Source organism: Calypte anna, chromosome 1, assembly GCF_003957555.1.
Source record: "Calypte anna isolate BGI_N300 chromosome 1, bCalAnn1_v1.p, whole genome shotgun sequence".
Taxonomy (NCBI): domain Eukaryota; kingdom Metazoa; phylum Chordata; class Aves; order Apodiformes; family Trochilidae; genus Calypte; species Calypte anna.
The window spans coordinates 84,758,114-84,777,849 of NC_044244.1; the positions used below are offsets into that span (position 1 = coordinate 84,758,114).

General features: G+C 38.1%; 1 protein-coding gene across 1 annotated transcript in view; it reads right to left on the reverse strand.

The window, feature by feature from the left end:
• SPAG17 (sperm associated antigen 17) overlaps window positions 1-19,736 on the reverse strand; it is a 99,966-nt gene that overhangs the window by 63,869 nt on the left and 16,361 nt on the right. The window contains 7 exon segments of the mRNA XM_030451530.1: window positions 626-744; window positions 1,082-1,160; window positions 1,888-2,043; window positions 3,047-3,222; window positions 7,410-7,598; window positions 10,876-11,065; window positions 12,742-12,873. Of these exon segments, the coding sequence (XP_030307390.1) occupies window positions 626-744; window positions 1,082-1,160; window positions 1,888-2,043; window positions 3,047-3,222; window positions 7,410-7,598; window positions 10,876-11,065; window positions 12,742-12,873 (1,041 nt within the window).

Here is a 19,736-nt window from a genome sequence, read left to right on the forward strand (position 1 = left end):
TATACAGGGTATATGCAGAAGAAATATAGAACATATTAGAAGAACAAAATAGAAGAAAATTACACAAATGTAGAAGAAAATTCTACAAATTAGAACAAAATAGAAGAAAACCAAACAAGCCACTTTTGAGTTGCAGTTCCTTAGTATTGAACCTCTTTGCTCAGTGCCTACATGCAAAGTCTCTATTTCAAGATGGATTTATTGATCACCAACTGTTGGGGAAACAGTTCAGAAATATACAGGTTGTGAGCAATCCTGACTTACTTCAACTTAGGCTACATTGGGTTAATACTTATTGAGGCCTAGTTAGAGGCCTGAGAATAAGCTAATGGGAAAGAGATAACTAATTGGCAACAGGAGAGGAAAATAATTATGTGAGAAGAAGGTTCCGTGAGAATGGTATGTGTGGTCGGAGTACAAGGCCACCTGCATGATAAGATGGTGTAAACAAGGCTTCTCTATATAAAGTGAGTGCAAGTTGCGAATAAACGATTTTCCTGCAATCATATTGATGCGTACATGGAATCCTTAAGCCTCCGCAGATTGCTTTCCCACAACCAACCAATTCATTACACCAGATCTAAACTGAATTAGCCCCAGGAATTATAAAGGAGAATAATCCCACCTGTTCCAACATGCAGTTCAGCATTAAGGGTACAGAAAAGCATTCCTCGGGAATCTGACTCAGCAAGTCATTGTAATATCTCATATCCACAGAATGAGCCAAAAAAGTAGTTTCTTCCTCTGTAATAGGAGATAAAGCATTGGGGTCTTCAGAAATGGCAATTTACGTTACCAACAATTTCTTTTAAGAAAGACCATCAAAGCCCATTACTCTATAAATCTTAATCATGATTGTGACTAGGAAAAGACAGAAAAAGTGATTTTTCCGAAGAATTTATTTATCACCACTAAAGTTTCCAGAGACTTTTCACAGAGTATGCACCAAGAACTACTCTCACAACATCAAATCTTATCTTCAGTTTACTATGCAATCAGTTTCAGGATTTGTGCTCTCAGATGAATAATGGTATGAGAGACTGAACAACTGCAAACCAGAACTTTAATCCTTTAGACATACCCTCTGACAAAAGTATTGGCAGTGTTTCCTCTGCTTGCCCTTTTGCCTTTGAAGGTGTAATCCGTAACGCTTGTTGTACCTAGGGGAACAAAAATAAAGATAAACCTCTGAAATAATGCAACACCTAAGTGAGAATTGCACAGATAGATGGGAGAACTTTGATTTAATTTATCTCTGGTTACTCACCCTAGACTAGATGATAATCTTTTAAAGGCTGACATTATGGGAGGCAAATGCCACCCAATGCTGACTGGAATAAAATGGTAAGAATGTAGTTTTATGAATGCTTTAAATAAGCATTCAATAGTACTGCTATAGATAGAGTAAGTCCATTTTTTCCCTTCCACTAATACATATCCTATTAGCCACTTGCTTCTGCCCACTTAAGATTTTGTCTACCATCGACAAAATAAAGAAACCGATCTTGCACTTATCTAATAATCTTTTTTGATAGTTTACAGATCTGAAAGAAGTCATACTAGCTCTGTGCAGGCGTATTTATTTTTCAGACACAAGAAGGTGTAATCAGGATGTATTTAAGGAATTTTTACACCTGTGATACTTTGTGCTTACATAAGCCTTCAAATTTTCCTGTTTCAGTTTCCCCAAAGCTCAGCTATTTTTTTTTTCCTGATTTTGAGTTTTAAAATGCTGAAGACAAAAAAAAGGCAATTTTATTCACAGAAAATTACACAAGGAGTGATGGTCCATAGCAAATATTTGAGTGCAGAATTAAAGACAGGCAATGCTAACCTATAACTAGTTATTCTCTACAAGACACGTGGTAAAACACAAAGGATCCTTGCCTCAGTTACAGGTGGTTGTGTTGATTTGCTCCCTGATAAGGCAGGCACATTAATAAACCTGGTGTTTTCCAAGTAGTTACCATGCTGTCTTCTCCAGTCCAGGCAGTCGTACATTAAATGAGCAATACTTTCAAACAGTGCAGTGCCAAATGCAAGCTATGACAGAAAATCAAAGGATGAAGTTTGAATACAAAAGTATCATGTAACCTGAGTCATTACCTTTTTAATCAGCAGATCTACAACTATTGAAAAAACTCCCAAAGTATTTTTTCTCCACTAACTCAAAATGTTTATTATAGAGTTTATTAGGCTAAGAATTTAATGATAAGCAATGTTGTTAGTAACAGCTCTACACATATTCACAATTGAGGCCTTCTTAGTGGATGGCTTAGAAACCACTGTGGATTTAGACAAACTCAGTTATGATCCCTTCAGGACCAAGGGTACTCTCTAGCTCACCAGATTGCTTACATACAGGATGTAATGTAGTATAAATATTGCTGCTTAAATTTGCTATGGTAGTTTATATTAATTTTACATTAACTTGCTATACTTGACAACCTAGGCTGAAAAAAAATTTTCTAGTTGTTCACTGTCCCTTCCAGTGCCCAGTAACAGTCCTGATTCAGCATCTTATAATGAGTAATAATCTAGAGCCATGTTTTGAGATGGACAAAAAGAACTGCTATTGGGTGTGCTAAAAGACCATCCTATATCAAAAAGCATTTTGCATTTGATATAATTTGTTCTCATGTGACTGTTCTGAGATATAGTATGTAGACCTGCTGCTATAAGGACAAATATATAATTTTTGTGTTATTTTATACTGACATCTGACTCTCTATAATGAGATCCAAACTGGGTGTATATAAAGATGCTGAATAAATTTAGTATCTCGGACTGTTTTAAACCTCTGCGGCTGTGGCCTCCAATATTAAGAAAATCCAGGTCAGGTATTTTAATCAAAGAACTCCTCGTAAATGCATGTTGAATAAACTTGTTGGATTCAAAGGAAATAATTTTTGTTCAAGACTACAAATATACTATCTACTCAGGTTCTGTTTCATAGAAGACTAAGCTAAAATTCCTGTAATTTTTTAATTGGTAGTGTTACAACTCCCAAAGCATGCCATGCATTGTGAAAGCAGAATCTACTGACCAGCATTTCTTTGTCAGACCAATCAGTGGGAAAGGCACTCTCCTTGACTAGGTGATGAAGGATAGCAACATCAAAGAGATCTGATCCACGCTTTCCACTGTTCAGAACTGGCTCCAGATATTTCCAAAATGTTTCCAGGTTTTTGATAGCCTCATCTTCCTTTCCTTTCCCTGCTCCTACAACCAAAATTTGTAAGCATTAGATTAATCATGGTACAATGTCTCCCTTTTACACAAAGCACAAATCATATACTAGTCTTCTGCAAGCACTGTTAAAATAATCCCATCCTCAGAGTCTCAACAGAAAGCTGACACCCAATTTTAGAATTAACAAACTCCAGGAAGATAAAGCCTCAGTGAAACATGGTAGTTCTTGCAGAAAAAACAAAAACACAAAAGATCAAAACCACTCTTCCTTCCTTCCTCCCTCCTCCCCATCCCAAACTGAACAACAGCAGTGACTGCTTGAAACCTTGGAAATGCAAAAATCCAAAGCTGCACTTTTTCAAAACTGCCAGCACAAACCTTTGTGAACCATTTCTTCAAGTACAGGGTAAGAAAGCTTTATTATCACAATTTTATTGGTGTGCAAATTGGGGCAAAAGGAGATTAAGGTACAGCAGGGCCATGAATAACAAGCATAGACACTGTATGCTTTCCATTTTTACTGCATAGTAATGATCAATTTTTAAAGGTGCTCTAGCTACTGATAAAAAAAAAAAAAAAGGTTCTCCCAATCAATCACAACTTTGATTGTCAACCAAATCAATCACACTTTGGAATTGTACTTTTTATAGCCTAATTTAAGAGACACAGGGACACATACCTGCAGTAACTTGCCTTCAGTTGGACTTTTTGGTACTAAGCCTTTCTAAAATCTAAGTATGAAAGCCAAATACCTCACTTGTGTAAATCCAATGGCCCCACAAATTTGAATCAAAGCAACTCAGTGAGGCTGCAGACTCTTCGAAAGATGATGCTTTCTTTCAGGTTTTCTGAGTTACATATGCTTCCTGTATCAGCCATCAGAAATGTTTGCCAATTACTTTATATAATAGCTTTGTTATGATTTGGAAGTTATCTTCCATAAGTGACTCTAGAAATTGTGTTGAAGACCAGGGAACTCTCTGTCAGAAGATTCTCTAGGCACAAGGGATGAGTTCAGGGGGAGACTGAACAAGTACTTAAAAAACCAGAACAACTAAATCCACTGAGTTTACTGAAAAGACAAAACATATCAGGATCAGAAAAATCTCCTCACTTGAAATTAACTGATGGCTACATGAATTATGTGTTGAGAAGTTCCATCCATGCTTTTCCTACTAGTCTTTCATTTTCTTTCCATTCCTATCCTTTAATCCCCCTTGAACGTCACTTTATCAACACTTCTGGAGATACATCATTGACATAATGGACCCTTGATCTTAAACAGTTCTGTGCTCCTAACAGTTCATCTCAGTCAGTTCATCCTTTCTCTTGGTTTTTCATCTGCTCATGAAAGATGTCCTCTAATTCAGGATAATACCTCACCTGTGGCAACATTCCCCTAACACACTCAGCTTTGAAAGCACATCTTGGCAGGGTAACAGCATCAAGGGCTGCTCAGTCAATGGATTAATATCTGCATTTTTGAATGAAAGGTGAATAGCACTGTACTAATAGAATCAGAGAATCATAGAATGGTTTGGGTTGGAAGGGACCTTAAAGATCATTTAGTTCCAACCTCCCTGACATGGGCAGGGACGCCTCCCACTAGGCCAGGTTGCTCAAAACCCCATCCAACCTGGCCCTGAACACTTCCAGGGAGGGGGCATCCACATCCTCCCTGGGTAACCTGTCCTAGTCTCACCAGACTCACACAAAAACTTTTCTTCCTAATATCTAACTTAAATATACCCAGCTTAAGACCACTATCCCTTGTCCTATCACTACATGCCACTGTAAAAAGGCCCTTCCCAACTTTCTTGTAGGCCCTCTTCAGGTAGTGGATAGCCACTATAAGGTATCTTTGGATCCTCTTCTTTTCCAGGCTGAACAACCCAAACTCTCTCAGTCTGTCTTCATAGGAGAGATGCTTTGTCCCTCTGATCATCTCTGTGGGCCTCCTCTGGACTTTTCCCAAGAGCTCTATTGCCTCTGTTGGGGGCTCCAGAACTGGACACAGCACTCCAGGTGGGTTCTCACAGTAATGGAGTTGAGGGAGAGAATCATCTCCCTTGCCTGCTGGACATGCAGCCTAGGATACCACTGGCTTTCTGGGCTGCAAGCACACACTGCTTGCTCATGTTGAGCTCATCAGCTAGCACACCCAAGTCCTTTTCCTCAAGGCTGCTCTCAATCCATTCTCTGCCCAGTCTGTATTTGTGCTTGGGGTTGCCTCAACCCAGATTCACGACCTTGCACTTGGCCATGTTGAACTTCATGATGGTGGCACTGGCCGACCTCTCAAGCCTGTCAAGGTTCCTCTGGATGGCCTCTCTTCTCTCCAGCATTTCACCACATCACACAGCTTGGTGTCATCAGTGAGCTTGCTGAGTGGAGGGAAATAGTCACCTCGTTTGATATGCTGGTCAAACTTCTTTTGAAGCAGCCTAGAATGTGACTGGCTTTCTGGGCTACTAGCACACACTGCCAGCTCATATTCAGTTTTTCATCCACAAAAGATCCCTAAGCCCTTCTCCACAGGATTGCTTTCAATCAGCTCATTGCACAGCCTGTATCCATGTCTGTGATTGCCCTGGACTAGGTGCAGGACCTTATACTTGACTTTGTTTAACTTCATGAGGTTTGCATGGGCCCACTTCTCAATCCTGCCAAGGTTCCTCCGGATGGTGTCCCTTCCCCTTAGAGTATCAACCACATCACTCAGCTTGGTGTCACCTGTAAACTTGCTGAGGGTGCACTCAATCCTACAGTTCACATCCCCAACAAAGATGTTAAATATTGTTGATGTTAAATATTGTTCCAATATGGACCTCTGAGGAACACCACTCATCACTAGACTTCACCCAGACATTGGGCCTTTGACTGCAACTCTTTGAGTGTGACCATCCAGGCAATTCCTTATCCAGCAAGTGGTTCACCTGTCAAATCCATGCCTCTCCATTTTAGAGACAAGGATGTGTAGGACAGTACCAAATATTTTTCACAAATCAACAAGAAAGTATTCCCTGACCTGATCCTCTTTCATCTAGGATACATCTTCCTTGCTCCAGACTTTCCCCATATTTCTGGGTCCTAGGATTTCAGTTTATAATCACCTTCTCTTTTACTTCTTCTGTGTACCTCAATTAAGAGACTTGGTCAGGGTTCTTGGCAACCTTCTCAGAGGTCTTAGAAGGATGCTGTTAGGTGCCTTGTAGGCCTTCTCACCTCCAGACAAACCAAGCCAAGGTCCTTCAGGCACTCCTCAAAGGGTGGCTGTCTGGTGGACTCAGTCAGGTTTATTAGTATCTTTCTTGTACTAGAGAGCATAAAACTCTGGTCTAAAGAAAGCCAAGTAACAGGGAATAACATTTCCCTTGATCTACTGGCTGTGTTACTACTGCTCAGTATGGTTAGCTTTCTTATGATATTTAGCTTGCGATTAACCAAGATTCCAGTTCAAAGGAGGTGTTACAGCCTGGGGACAGCTGAGTACAATTGCAGGGTGATATTCTGTGGCATATTCTTCACTGCCACAATTACAAAGCAGCCAGGGGTGAACTCCTTGACATTACCAAAATGAGCCAAGATTGTAAAGCAACACACCTTCCTGGCTAACAACTAAGTACACATTTGATAAAACGTTCTGTGGTGGCTACTGCAGAAAACCACAGCTGCAAACACTGCCTGCTTTGTCAGTTCCTCTTTCCACTGTCCAGCTGAGGCAAGTTTTCATCCTGGCAAACCATTCAGCTTAGTGATTGGAAAACAGAACTGCTCAAGAGTAGCATGCACAAACAAAAGGAACAAAGAGAAAAAACACAACAGAAATAGTCTTTACTTGGATATAAAATGTAGCAGATGAACCTTTCCTGGGGCACAGCACTTTGAAGTCGAACAGGTGTTCTTGCCAAGGTGCACAAACAGTGCTCCAATCTTGCTGCCTTTAGACTTGACCAGCCTTGTTCGGTGCTTCCGCTCCAGACTCACTGACCTCCTCCAGCTGCTCGAGAGGGATCTAAGCTTGCATTCGGAAGCTCACCTTTTATTGGCCCCCCAATCCTGCTCATGCACAGCAAGGATAGGCCCTAATTGGGCACAGGTGGGCTTAACACAAGCTCACGCCTCCCACCTCATAATTAGCAACACCTGATTGCCTCATTTCACTACAATAAAATAGCCCCCTTTCTACATACATTTTGTTCTTGTGATCCCGTTACCTTTAGGTGAAGGTTCTCCTTCAAGTTTAGTTGTTTTCAAGTATGTCTGCAAAGGTTTATAATTCTCAGAAGAAATTCTAATTACACTTGAAATTTTAATCCCGAGCTCAGACATCACAGGCAATAGCTGAGGGTTGTGGAAATCCAAAATTATAAAGTAATGATGAGCACCATCATCTGGTTCATCATCTGTTCAATACACAAAAACAGATTAGAACAAGGACATTAAACATCTAAACAAAATTCATTTTTTCTTGAATATACAGGCATAGTGCAAATTAAGGACAGAAAAACAGTCCTTTGATAACCTCATTGGGATAATTACATGTAAGTTTCAAAATAGTATGTGCATTAGACTGAAGTCTTCGATATTAAACCACCAAGAACTCAGAGGAAAGAATACAAGTCTGAAGTAATAATTGTTTGGAGAAGCACCAGGAGAAAAACTGGACAAGATTATTAGAACTAGAATGCTAGCTGTAGGAGCATTTCTGTAATTGTTTCACTTTAAGGAGCAGTTTAGTCTCAGGTCACACTAAACATGGTCTAGTGGTGGTTTATGCTATTCTAGCTCATCCTATGTAAAGATGTCCAGGGAGCAAATACAGAATAAGGTACTGTGTTTTAGATGAAAGACTACATTAGCTGTACTAATTCTGAAGGATTAGAAGCAGACTCTGCTGACTGCTCTCTGCCCAATGAGTTCATGTTTGCTAGATGGACTCTGTGTCAAAATCCTGATCAGCTGTTAATACCAGCTCACACTGGTCCTTTTAGTTAGCAAAGGGCATAATCAAATAAACTGTAAAGTGCAGTGGAAATTTTTTAATTACTACATTCTCAGTAGAAATGTTTCATAGATCTACAAACCCCCGATAGCGAAAAATAGAGCTGGCACCACCTTTCATAGAATCATAGAATAATAGAAGGTTAGGAGTTGGAAGGTACCTCTAAAGATCATCTAGTCCAACCCCCCCTGCCAAAGCAGGGGCACCTACAAGAGGTCACACAGGAACACATCCAGGTGGGCTTTGAATGTTTCCAGGGAAGGAGACTCCACAACCTCCCTGGGCAGTCTGTTCCAGTGCCCTGTTACCCTCACAGTGAAAAAAATCTTCCTTATATTTATATGGAACCACTTATGCTCCAGTTTATAACCACTGACCCTTGTCCTATTGTTAGTCACCCCTGAGAAAAGCTTGACTCCATCCTCTTGGCACTCACCCCTGACAGATTTATAAATATTAATAAAGTCACCCCTCAGTCTCTTCTTCTCCAAGCTTCTCCAAGCTTCTCCAAGAGACCCATCTCCCTCAGCCTTTCCTCATAAAGGAGATGTTCCACTCCCTTAATCATCTTGGAGGTTTTGTGCTGGACTCTCTCAAGCAGTTCCCTGTCCTTCTGGAACTGAGGGACCCAGAACTGGACACTATTCCAGATGTGGCCTCACCAAGGCAGAGTAGAGGGGGAGGAGAACCTCTCTCAACCTGCTAACCACCCCCCTTCTAAGGCACCCCAGGATGCCATTGGCCTTCTTGGCCACAAGGGCACATTGCTGGCTCATGGTCATCCTTCCATCCACCAGCACCCCCAGGTCCCTTTCACCTATGCTGCACTCCAACAACTCAGTCCCCAACCTGGGGACTTGGTACCTGGGGTTGCTCTTTCCCAGATGGAAGACCTAATGATTTTTCACTAGACAGGAAACAAAGCTTTAGTGCAAGGTTCCTGGGAATCTTAATTGCCATGTTCTCAAGGAAAGATAGGAAATCCTGACACGGTTGTTTCACCATATGTAATGTTCATTTAGAATTGTCTTAAGAAGTTCAAGCAATACTTGAATTATTTTTCACTTGGTATGCACTTTGAGGTGGAACTGACATGAAGTATGAAGAAATGATTACTTCTCCATAAAACAGTAGTTTTTCCTGTAGTCTAGAGTGAAGGGTTTGAGATTTGCTGTCCTTCCCAGGGCTATAGGTTCCTCCTCACTGCCTTCCTCAGCATGACTAACAGAAGTAGCAAGGCCAGATTACCTTTTCTGATGTTCTGTAGTTCCAAACTGTCTTCTGAATGGAAATAAATTCAGTGACTACTATTTTTTGGTATGAGTCAGAATCAATTCATTTATTGTAAAGTTCAACTGCATGGATGCACGAATAAATGTGAATTGTTTAGAATGGCTTCAGCTCAGCACAGTCATGACTGTAAAACTAAATACAGCACAAGTGGCCAAGCACTAAATACCTCAACAACTTCTTTGAGGCAATCTGTGACTATCTGTATTTTGTAAACATCCATGGGACTAATAAGACAAATCCCACTCAATAAAATCATAGTTCACTAGCAATGCTAGTAGTTCATAATGCAAAGCTGTATTTCATTGCCCTTATTTTTTTCAGACAATTTGTATTTTTGTTACTTTGTCTTCTCTTTAGTTGTGACAAACAAGGCAGCAAAGCATGGATATCTCACACAAGTACTTGACATTTTCTGCCCACTTGTCAGGGCAGTAGGGAGCAAAATGTCTGGAGCTGGCAAAATTGTTACTGCCTGGCCTAGTGGAAGCACATGAACACCCACACCAACCACTCTGTACTGTACATTTTGTACCAATTTTAGTAAGATAACAGGAGTTCTCTACATCATTTCATCTTGGATTCTTAAAGGCATGAATGTTTCACTTAAACTGATACTTTTTAGATGATTGAAAGGTGCCACTGATCTCAAATGAGATGGAAAGGTCTGATGAAAAAGTGAGAAAAACCTGCAGCAGTTCAATAGCAGATAAACACAATGCATCCAAAAATCAGCTCTCCAGTGGTAGAGATACGATTTACACTGAAGCAGCTCAAACATATTTTGGTCCAGATTAAAGATAATTGTGATCTAATGATGAGAGTGATGTATATTCTCTAATACTTTTGTTTCAGAGAAATTTGTGCTATATATTAAAAATGAAGGTTTCCTCAGCACTAGTTAGCATATTACTCTTTACCTTGCATAGCTCATATCTGCAGTAGATTTCAGCAGGTCTCAGCTGTATCCACATGTTTTTACAGCAAATGACACCATATATGACGCCCTTTGTATAGAATGTGGTATCATTCCCAGACAATGGCCAATAGCTCTGTTATAGTTTATAATACAAAAAGAAAGCCACCTTTGGATAATGAAACAAATACATTTAGTTATTTCAAACTTTTTCTGTAGGATTTTTTTAGCCATTTGATTTAAGTCCTACACATGTTAAACATTTTGATGCCATCTGTATTATTTCTTGAACTGCAGAATCTATTATAATAATATGAGCAGAACACAGTGCCCTCTTCAAATGCAAAGTGGCAAGGCTTTAATATTGCCAAATAGATCTTGACTTCTAAACATGAAACAACAAAGTACTCAGAAACTTGGTTGCAAGATTACTAACAAGTTTATCAGGAGTGTATCTGCATTTTTTACATACCAATGTATTTGTTTTCCGCTTCCACTTCTCCCCGTCGCTTTAATTTGGTGTCCTTTTTAACACTGGCTGGTGCTGGAGGACCTGCTTCTGACTTTTTTCCTTTCTTTTCTTTCTCAGCTGTCTTGCTAGGAGATTTAGCTTTCTCTTTCTCTTTGCCTCCATCTTGTTCCTTTTGTTGTTCTTCTTTGGCCTGACAAGATGAATAAACTAAGTACTCATTGTAGTATTTGTGCAGAACAAAGTGCGGACTGCTGTAAAATTCCATCTTTTGATTTGAATACTTTTCCCTCTCAACTACTCTAATGTTGATGCGGTAAAGCTGTCTTGAACACTATGCTTTATCCTTCTCAAACACACTATTCAGTTTATTATGCTATTACTCAATCGTGTTAAGATTTCAAATTAAAAAGAAACTGTGAGAGGTAGATATACCTACAAAACTAAGTAAATGCATACTGGTAGAGAGATGAGCAAGGAATTACTTTGCTTTGGGTATTGCCACTACAGTACTTCCATCAGCCACAAACTTTCCCTGGACTTAAAGGAAATATGACAAAAATGCAATTTCTGTTAAGACATTAGCATCTCTGTTAATGCTCGTGAGTATGGTGTAAAATGGTACCAGCACTGTTTTTCTTTGATATAAATATCTGTCTGTACTAAACCAGAACCAAGAGCCTTGTGCTCATTTCACACAGGATATTACTCAGCCATTCTCATTATTTTCAAACAAAACCAGCTACATTAACTTCTGCTCAGTAATTTAAGAGTAAAGAATGAAAAAAGATTTTGTAAGTATCCCAGAGCCTCACTCTATAAATCCAGAAAGCTCAGAGCGAGTGTAAAATTAAAATAATCCAAAATATATTAAGGTAAAGCAAGGAGCTATAAGAGCAAGAAAACCTCCTCATTTCTACTCATCAGCAGTACTATGCAAAAACTATGCAAGAATGACATTTAAAGAGTGCACAGCTCAATTAAATACAACAAAACAATACTAACTTATTGTTACCATCCTCCTGGTGTCACTTTAAAGGATATTAAAAAAATGGGAAAAGCTCTCCTTGCAATTGAGATAGGACAGTAGACTCTACACAATTGCTTTTCCTAGATACAGATGAGAAACCAGACTTTCCAGCTGTAGAAGTTGTGATCAGTTAAAATTCAAAACCAAAGCATAAAATCTTTTCCTGCTTTTCATTCCTTCATGCATTTCGTATTTGTAAAATTCAGAAATGCTCTCGAGAGAAATGCCTACGTGGCACAGGGAGTTATGCAGTAATTCTCTTTACTGTAGAAAAGCAAAAGCACAGCCGTGGAAGGTTTTAAGAAGAGGTTCAACAAATATCTGCCAGGAACAGGTTATGTATATTTTATCTTGCCTTAGTGCTGGACGATGAGACAGATAACATCTCTAAATGTCCGGTAGAGAAGGGATTCATGATGATAACACCTTCACAGTGCTGCTCTGCATCTATCCTTGGTGTCTCTCTGAGCAATAACCTTTTCTGCCTTTACTGACCAGAGATATACTCAGCTGAAGCCAGTTTCTAGCTTTATTATCTACTGGTCCTAAGACTCAGAGAAGACATTACTAATTCTCACTCTAGCAAACAGTTCTTGCACAGTATTTTTTCTTTTTTCTTTTTTTTTTTTTTTTCCCCTGTCTTACTTCATTTGAGTAATGGAGAGTTTTTCCCCCCAGATGAATTAACTTGAAAAGATACATTTCTATTCATATTTCTTTTCAATTACAGATCTAGAAAGTTAAGTATGAGGAGAAAGTTCAGCTGATGGAAACAGCACTTGAATAGAAGTGTCTTCATAAAGGCAATTAAGCATCATCCACAAGGCTTAGTATTGTACCTTCTTTTCAGCTTCTCTTCTCTGAAGGTCCTTCTCTTTGAGAGAAAGCAGTTGAAATTTCAACAGCTTTCCAGTTAGTGTTACTGGAATTTCTTCACCGCTATTCAGAATGGCTTTGGCTACTTCTATCACCTGAGAAGAAAAACACCACCCCAAAGTAACTATTACTTGCATATTTTTAATTTTGCATAGTGAAATGAAGAAGAGCTATCTCATGTCATACAATGAATGGGTCAATATGGCCACACCTCCAGAAAAAACAACATATCAATCAGATGCATACCTATTCTCTGGTTCCATAAGACCTCAAACGAAGTTCTCTGCTCCAGTATGACATAAAACTAGAATGAAGAAAACTTCTAGGATACACATAAAACTCAACAGACATACAGTTCCTAGAGTAAAATGTGGGGGTTTTTTTTAGATTTTAAACAACAAAACAACATGAAGCAACCACATATTATGAAGTAATACATTAAAAGAAATTCAACAGCAAATCAAGGGGAACACTTTGAAGTACTGTTGCCAAGTCACTAGTGTCTAAAGCACTAGCTCTGAATGAAAGATAAAAACTTAAGGGAATTTGAGAGAGTCTGTCTTGGTGAAAATACACCTCCTCCCTGTGTAATTCTGATTCTGTTGGTATGCAGGCTAATTGGGGTGAAATAAGGCTATTGAGTTTTCTTAGGGCGATGACAGCAGAGGGAACATACAGCTGCATTGTCCAGATGTGTGGCATTGACAGGCTGTTTTATGACTATGTTTTTTACAGCTTGTTTCCACTAAATTTCATACAACTCACTAACATCTGGGCCGTTTTCCTTGGAGCCTCATAACCACTTTATTTACTGCGAAAAAAATAAAATAACATAAAAATACCATAAAAAAGTTGTTACATGTTTCTTTTCACTTGTGTTGTCTCTGTAATAAAGTTCACCTATGTAGGAAGCACTGCTGAGGAATAATATAACCATAATATTTTCCTAGTTTTGTTTTTAAGCAACCATCAGCTTTATTTATAACCATGGGCTGAATTAGGTGTTACTCAAATGTTCTGACATGTTTCTCTTTTCCCTTCTTGGAGCAATTACAGTTGGGCACATATGGTGTCAATTTTGCTTGCTAACATTGAGACAATGAAGGTGCACACTGCATCTCACTGAACTGTGTCTTGTCTAATGCAAACTCCATCAATTAGCTTTAAGCTTTCATAGTTTCTTGCCCAGCTTAGAGAAATATTAAGTTCTCAAATAAAAGCTAGGTAAGCAAACATAACCACTAAAAAAGCTCCTCTGAATAAAACAAAACCAAAATGAAATCCAGACTATTATACACCAAATTACTGTTTCATACATATGCAAACAAAGTAAAGAAAAAGAAGCCTCTTAAATTTTGGATTTTTCTCAACCATATAACAGGGAGACAAAACAATACAAATATTTGCATTTTTAAACTCTCCCAAAGCACTCCTGTCCCTCCAACACTAGCAAATCTGATTATTTTCTTAAAGTACATATTGGAAAATACATTATGGTTAAGATCAGTTCTGCTTTACATCTTTCATATTCAGAGTAATACTGATTGGTCACTATCTCAACAAGCCAGCCATAGAAGGCTTCTGGAAAGATTCTCATTGACTTCAGTCACAGCAGAAAAGTGAGGATTTATTAACAACAGATTTTAAAACTCCCACAAACTGTAGGCATACTAGAAACTACTAGATATGCCAGCAAAGAATAATCGCCCAGAGTTAACTTCAGAAAATCTGTACTCTGAAATAAATACTGTTGCATTTATTTATTTAATATATGTATCCCACACATACATGAAATACCATGGTAATCTCTTTAGAGAGAAAAATTGTCATATAGGTGTGGTTTGTTTTTTTCAAAAATGGTGCTAACAGTCTATGGGAAGGGATGATTCTCAATTGCCTAATCTAGATGAGTTGCACATGTCTTGAAACACAATAGAGGGAAAATGGATGGATTCTGGAAGAATTCCTGAAAAGTATATATATAGTAACTTGGCTCCATGGCAGTTTTTGATTTATTGTTCATGGAAGAAGGAAGGAACACTTAGACTCTTTTAGAACCCATTCTTCCTGAAAAGTTCAAAGCATTTTGCTAGTCAAAAGCAATGCATCAAAATTATTCCTATTTTGAAGATAAAGAATGCAGAAATGAAGAGACTTGTCCAAGGTCTATCTATAGTGAGCTGGACAACTCTGAGCGTGTGGGAAGGACAAATTTTCTTATGTGAGGCATTAGAAAAGTATAAACTCTGTTTACAAGAGTACATTTCATGTCTATGGACAGTGGTCAGATAAATATGTCTAAGATAAAATGAGTACACTGCATTTGGCAGTATAAAGAAAGCAAATAGTTTTCCATACAGCAATGTAAAATCTGCTTTATACATAAGCAAATTAAAAACAATGCTTCATCGCTGCTAGTTTAAAAGACGGAACATAAACTGATCCACACACAAGAGAGAAAAATGAAATTTATTACTCTTATGCATGTTTACTTCATTTGTGGCACTGTGAATTATGCAGACACCTGGCATAAATAGCTAAGAATCCACAGAGCCTCAATAAAAAAGAAAAGCTGAAGACAAAGATTTGGTAGCAGTACAGAAGGAATTTTTTTGGATGCTATGAGGTGGATTCATTTCAGATTGGCTATACTTCATCCCAGCAGTGATGACCTTTTTTTTAATGTGAGAAACCATGGAAACTTGGATGGACAAACTCAGTTAGGTAGGGCCTCTTTTCCTTTAAAGGAAGAGGAAACTTAGCATTCCTCACACAGCAGGGGTCACATTTGTGAAGGGTAGAAAGGCTTCAGTGATGCAGTATTTGATCTCATATGGTGGCAGTATGAATGACACAGAGATTTAGCTGCCTGGTGGAAAGGGACACTATACAATTGACAGATGCTAGCACCATTGAGATAGGAGAGGGGTCTTAAAAGCCAGGGAAACATTTCAAGCCACAGTCTTTGTAGTACCTTTTGAAATGCTTTCTTTTCAATAGACAGGACCATACTGCAAAATCATAATCAAAAAGCTTTCAAAGTGATAAATTGCTTTATAAGCTTTCACAGCTTTACTTTTACTTGGAAGCAGTAGCAGTACTTGCTATGAACAGTGCTCAGCCCATTTAATATCGTAGTTCTCCCATATCCAAGCTGAGTGTTCTAAAGCCCTGTGTTCCCCCCTATTCTTGAAACTGTAAGAAACCCAGGCTACCACATATATATATAAAGACTCACATAACACATCCTAAAAGAAACATAATTGTTCCTAGAAGAAGTCCTTAGTAAGTCAAATCCCTTAGTATCTGACACAAGTCAGTTTGAAGCAGAAGAGCCGCCAGAGGCTATATGGATTATACATATTACACATATTATACATTATTATTATACATATTACACATACCAAACAAGTTATTATTTACTATTCAAATGTGTTTGCATGAGGAAGTTAATAAAACTAGGGGATAAAAAAGGGATCTTCACTTATTACAATCTGCCATCAGAACTGTGAATCACTTGTAAGAATTTTTTAAGATAAACTATGGAACAAACCATGCATGTGTCATACTGATAAATTTATTTGTCCAAAGAAGACTTCTTTATACATACTAGTAATTATTTCTGAGTCTGCTAATATAATTTAATTTACTGTGGTATACTATGATGAACCATTTTGAAAGAATACCAGGAATGCACTGAGCTGACTGAAACAATTTTTCAGATCATACCTACGCTGTGCTGAAAGGCAATTTAGTTTCTACTATCAGGCCATTTGCTTCATTTAATTTTTCCTCTCAGAACCTCCTTCTAACTATGATGTTAAAAGATCACTCACTTAATCATTATCCTTCATTGGTGAATTAATGGCTCGCAATTCAAACTGAGCTTAAGGACTCATGTAGTTCAGTAAATCAAAAGCATACCTAAACAGAACTTCATACAGAGCTTATCTATCCACAAGGTAGACTAAAAGTTAAGCTAAGGCAATGAGATATCTCCTTTAATCAAAGATGTTACCAAAATGTAATCCAGAGAATTAAAAAAAAAACAAAGCAGGCGTGATGTCTTCTTCTGCCTCTCAGAGTCCTTTTCAAACAAACCTACTAAAAGAGCCATAGGACACTTTACCTGTCGAGCAATACTAACCTAATACATATCCTTTTATTATTAAATATCTGCCTTGCTATTGTGAGGACATTTCTGAAGGCAGCAGGCATGGCTGCTTGTGCCCTAGAAAACTAGGTTGGCACTGATATCACAACACAGCTTGATCTGGTTAGCAAAAACATAGTTAGAAAAAATCCATTGTAAGAAGGTTTGTTCTTTAAACCTGTCTCTACAGAAAATGTGCAACCTGAAGGCATACCTTAATTGGTTTAATCTCAGCAATGCAGAATGATAACTTTCTAAGACATATGTACAGCCTATGTGTCTTAATGTTATAATCACTTAAAAATGTTTTACGGGAAATAAAACCAGGTGAGTGACCTAATTTAAGTAAAAATGAGAAAATACATAACATAAAAATTAAGATAATCTTTTACCTTGGCTTTTTTAAACAGCTCTCACCACCTATGACATAGGAGTATGGCTTCCTGACCACTTAGCTGCTACCCAAACAAGCTGCTTTAAGGGAAGACAAAATACAATATGAATATTCAGTGATTCCAAAGATTAGATGTTAACATTGTTAATTCAGGAAGAAGTTTTATGCATTGAGAAGGTTTTCTCATGTGACCTATGGCTACTCCAGAAGGTCCCTTTGCCAATTTAAGGATGACATTGTTACAGATGTAACTGTTGTTTGCTCTAGTCACATAGAGATTTCAACAAAACCTGCATAGAAGAAACACAGTTTTATACCAAGCTGCATGCATGCAGGAAACCTTGTAATTTAGGAGGCAAAGCCAAGTTCTCACCAGTATTCAAAAGCAAGTTTTTGAATTTCAAAATGCATCAAGTTTCTTTCCCAGAAAAGAAATTATCAGCAATTTTTAGTTTTATGAATGGCCTCAGGTCAAATTACAACTAACAGTAGTAAAATAATAACACATGTTGCAAGCATTTAATCTAGAATCCTAGATAATGAAGATTATGAAGAAGAGTAACTTATGAAACAGAACAAAAAAATTAAAATGGTCAGTTGTCTCATGTAAATAACAACCTGACCTCTAGGAGGTCAGAATCAGAAGAATTAGAAGAATCAGAAAATTAGAAGACATCTTTTTCTTGCAGTACCTCAACATTTCTTGCCCTAGTTTTAGCATTTAGAAATCCTGGTGCTTCTTAATGTGATGCAGTCTCATTAGAGGGGTCCTCTAAGAAAGATGCTGAATTGCAGAGGCTTTTGAAATTGCCAACAACTACCATTTCTGGGAATGAGTGGTTCATAGTGCTATCAGTTCAGTCTCATGGAATAGATGAATCCCAAATGGAAGGCATATAATTTGGTAACTGAAAGGGCTATACATGCCACTATTGATCATACAGCAGCATTAGATACTCTGACAATGGCAAAGGTTTATGCAAAGACAGTGATACAGCTTTATTCTGGGTAATACTTCATCCCTTAAGGTGGCATGTGATTCCTGTATTTGAGATAGAAGTCCCTTTGCTGTTATCTGATGCTTAGAACTATTTACCTAATCACAGAGATGCCTCTAATGCCACTAGGATGACCTGGGACATTAAGACTCCCATACTGAAATGGCATATAAAACAAAGAACTAGGCTGTTCCAGAAGGGCTGCTGAACCCAGGTGGATATCTTGTTTTTTGTCAGGACATTTTATTTTGTTTCCATTTCTCCAAGTTCTGAGAATACATTTGACAATGATATTGTACTCTTTTGGACATTGGTACAGTGAGGCAGCTGCCTGTCCAAGGAATTTAGCAAGCACTGAGAAGTCTGCCAGTGAAAGACATTATGAAAAATTAAGGTAAGCAGGACAGGCAGAAGCTTGTGGAGGTTTTTCTCAGTGATTTCTAGTAAAATCTTTATGATGTAGGAGATCTTGGAATATTTGAACCTTATTTAGGAGTAATGTGAATGAAGCAAGTTTGCAGTTCATCTGAAGATGCCAAAGATTTGTGTTTGTGTCTGTGAAACCGCTTATAAAGCACTCTTGTGAGATAAAGAGGGGGTAAATCTAAGATAAGATGATATGCAGACACTGGTAGTCTTCCATAAGGTTCATTCATATTGATATTAGCAAATTGCCAAAGATCATCAGGAGTTCTCAAACTTGCCGATTCAATATTTTTCCCTAGCATCCTTTTAAGTAAACTGACCTAAACACTTGGACCTACAAGGAAGAGTAGTTAAATGCCTCAGAAGACAAGACAACAAAAATCTCAGGTAAATGTACCACCTCATGCAGTACAATAATGTACAAAATATACTGTATTCTGTACAACTATGTACCTGATAAGAGCTTGGTAGCAGGCAAAACAGAGCTGAAGACTGGTAAGTCAATAGTGCCTACAGCAGGATGTAAATTCCCTTATGCTTCCCTGGAGCCAGTACCTCCCTAAAAGGTATCTTCATTTAATGACAATTCCCAACTGCTTCTTGAGCATTAATCCTCTGCATATCTATACAGCTTAAAGGCCAAGTCCTTTTGCATTAAAATTTTCTTGCATGCAACACAAGAGCACTTGATAAAGGCTGACTAGAGAACTTTAATTTTATTATGACATTTAAGACTTACAGTATTAGGTTTTTTCTGTATTGAAGTGAAAAACAAAATTGCATCTTTCTATCGTTCTGACCATTCCAGCATGGCTATCAAAGTTGGTTTTACTGTCAAACTTTTTTATCAAACAATAACAGTCAACAAGTTTTGGCTCCTGAACTGTTCAATTTTACAGCTACTTTTAAAATTAACTTTGTTCTACAGTGGAATTAAACCAATTTCTAACTGCTATTACAAAGTTATTTTCCTTTACAGAAAGGGTG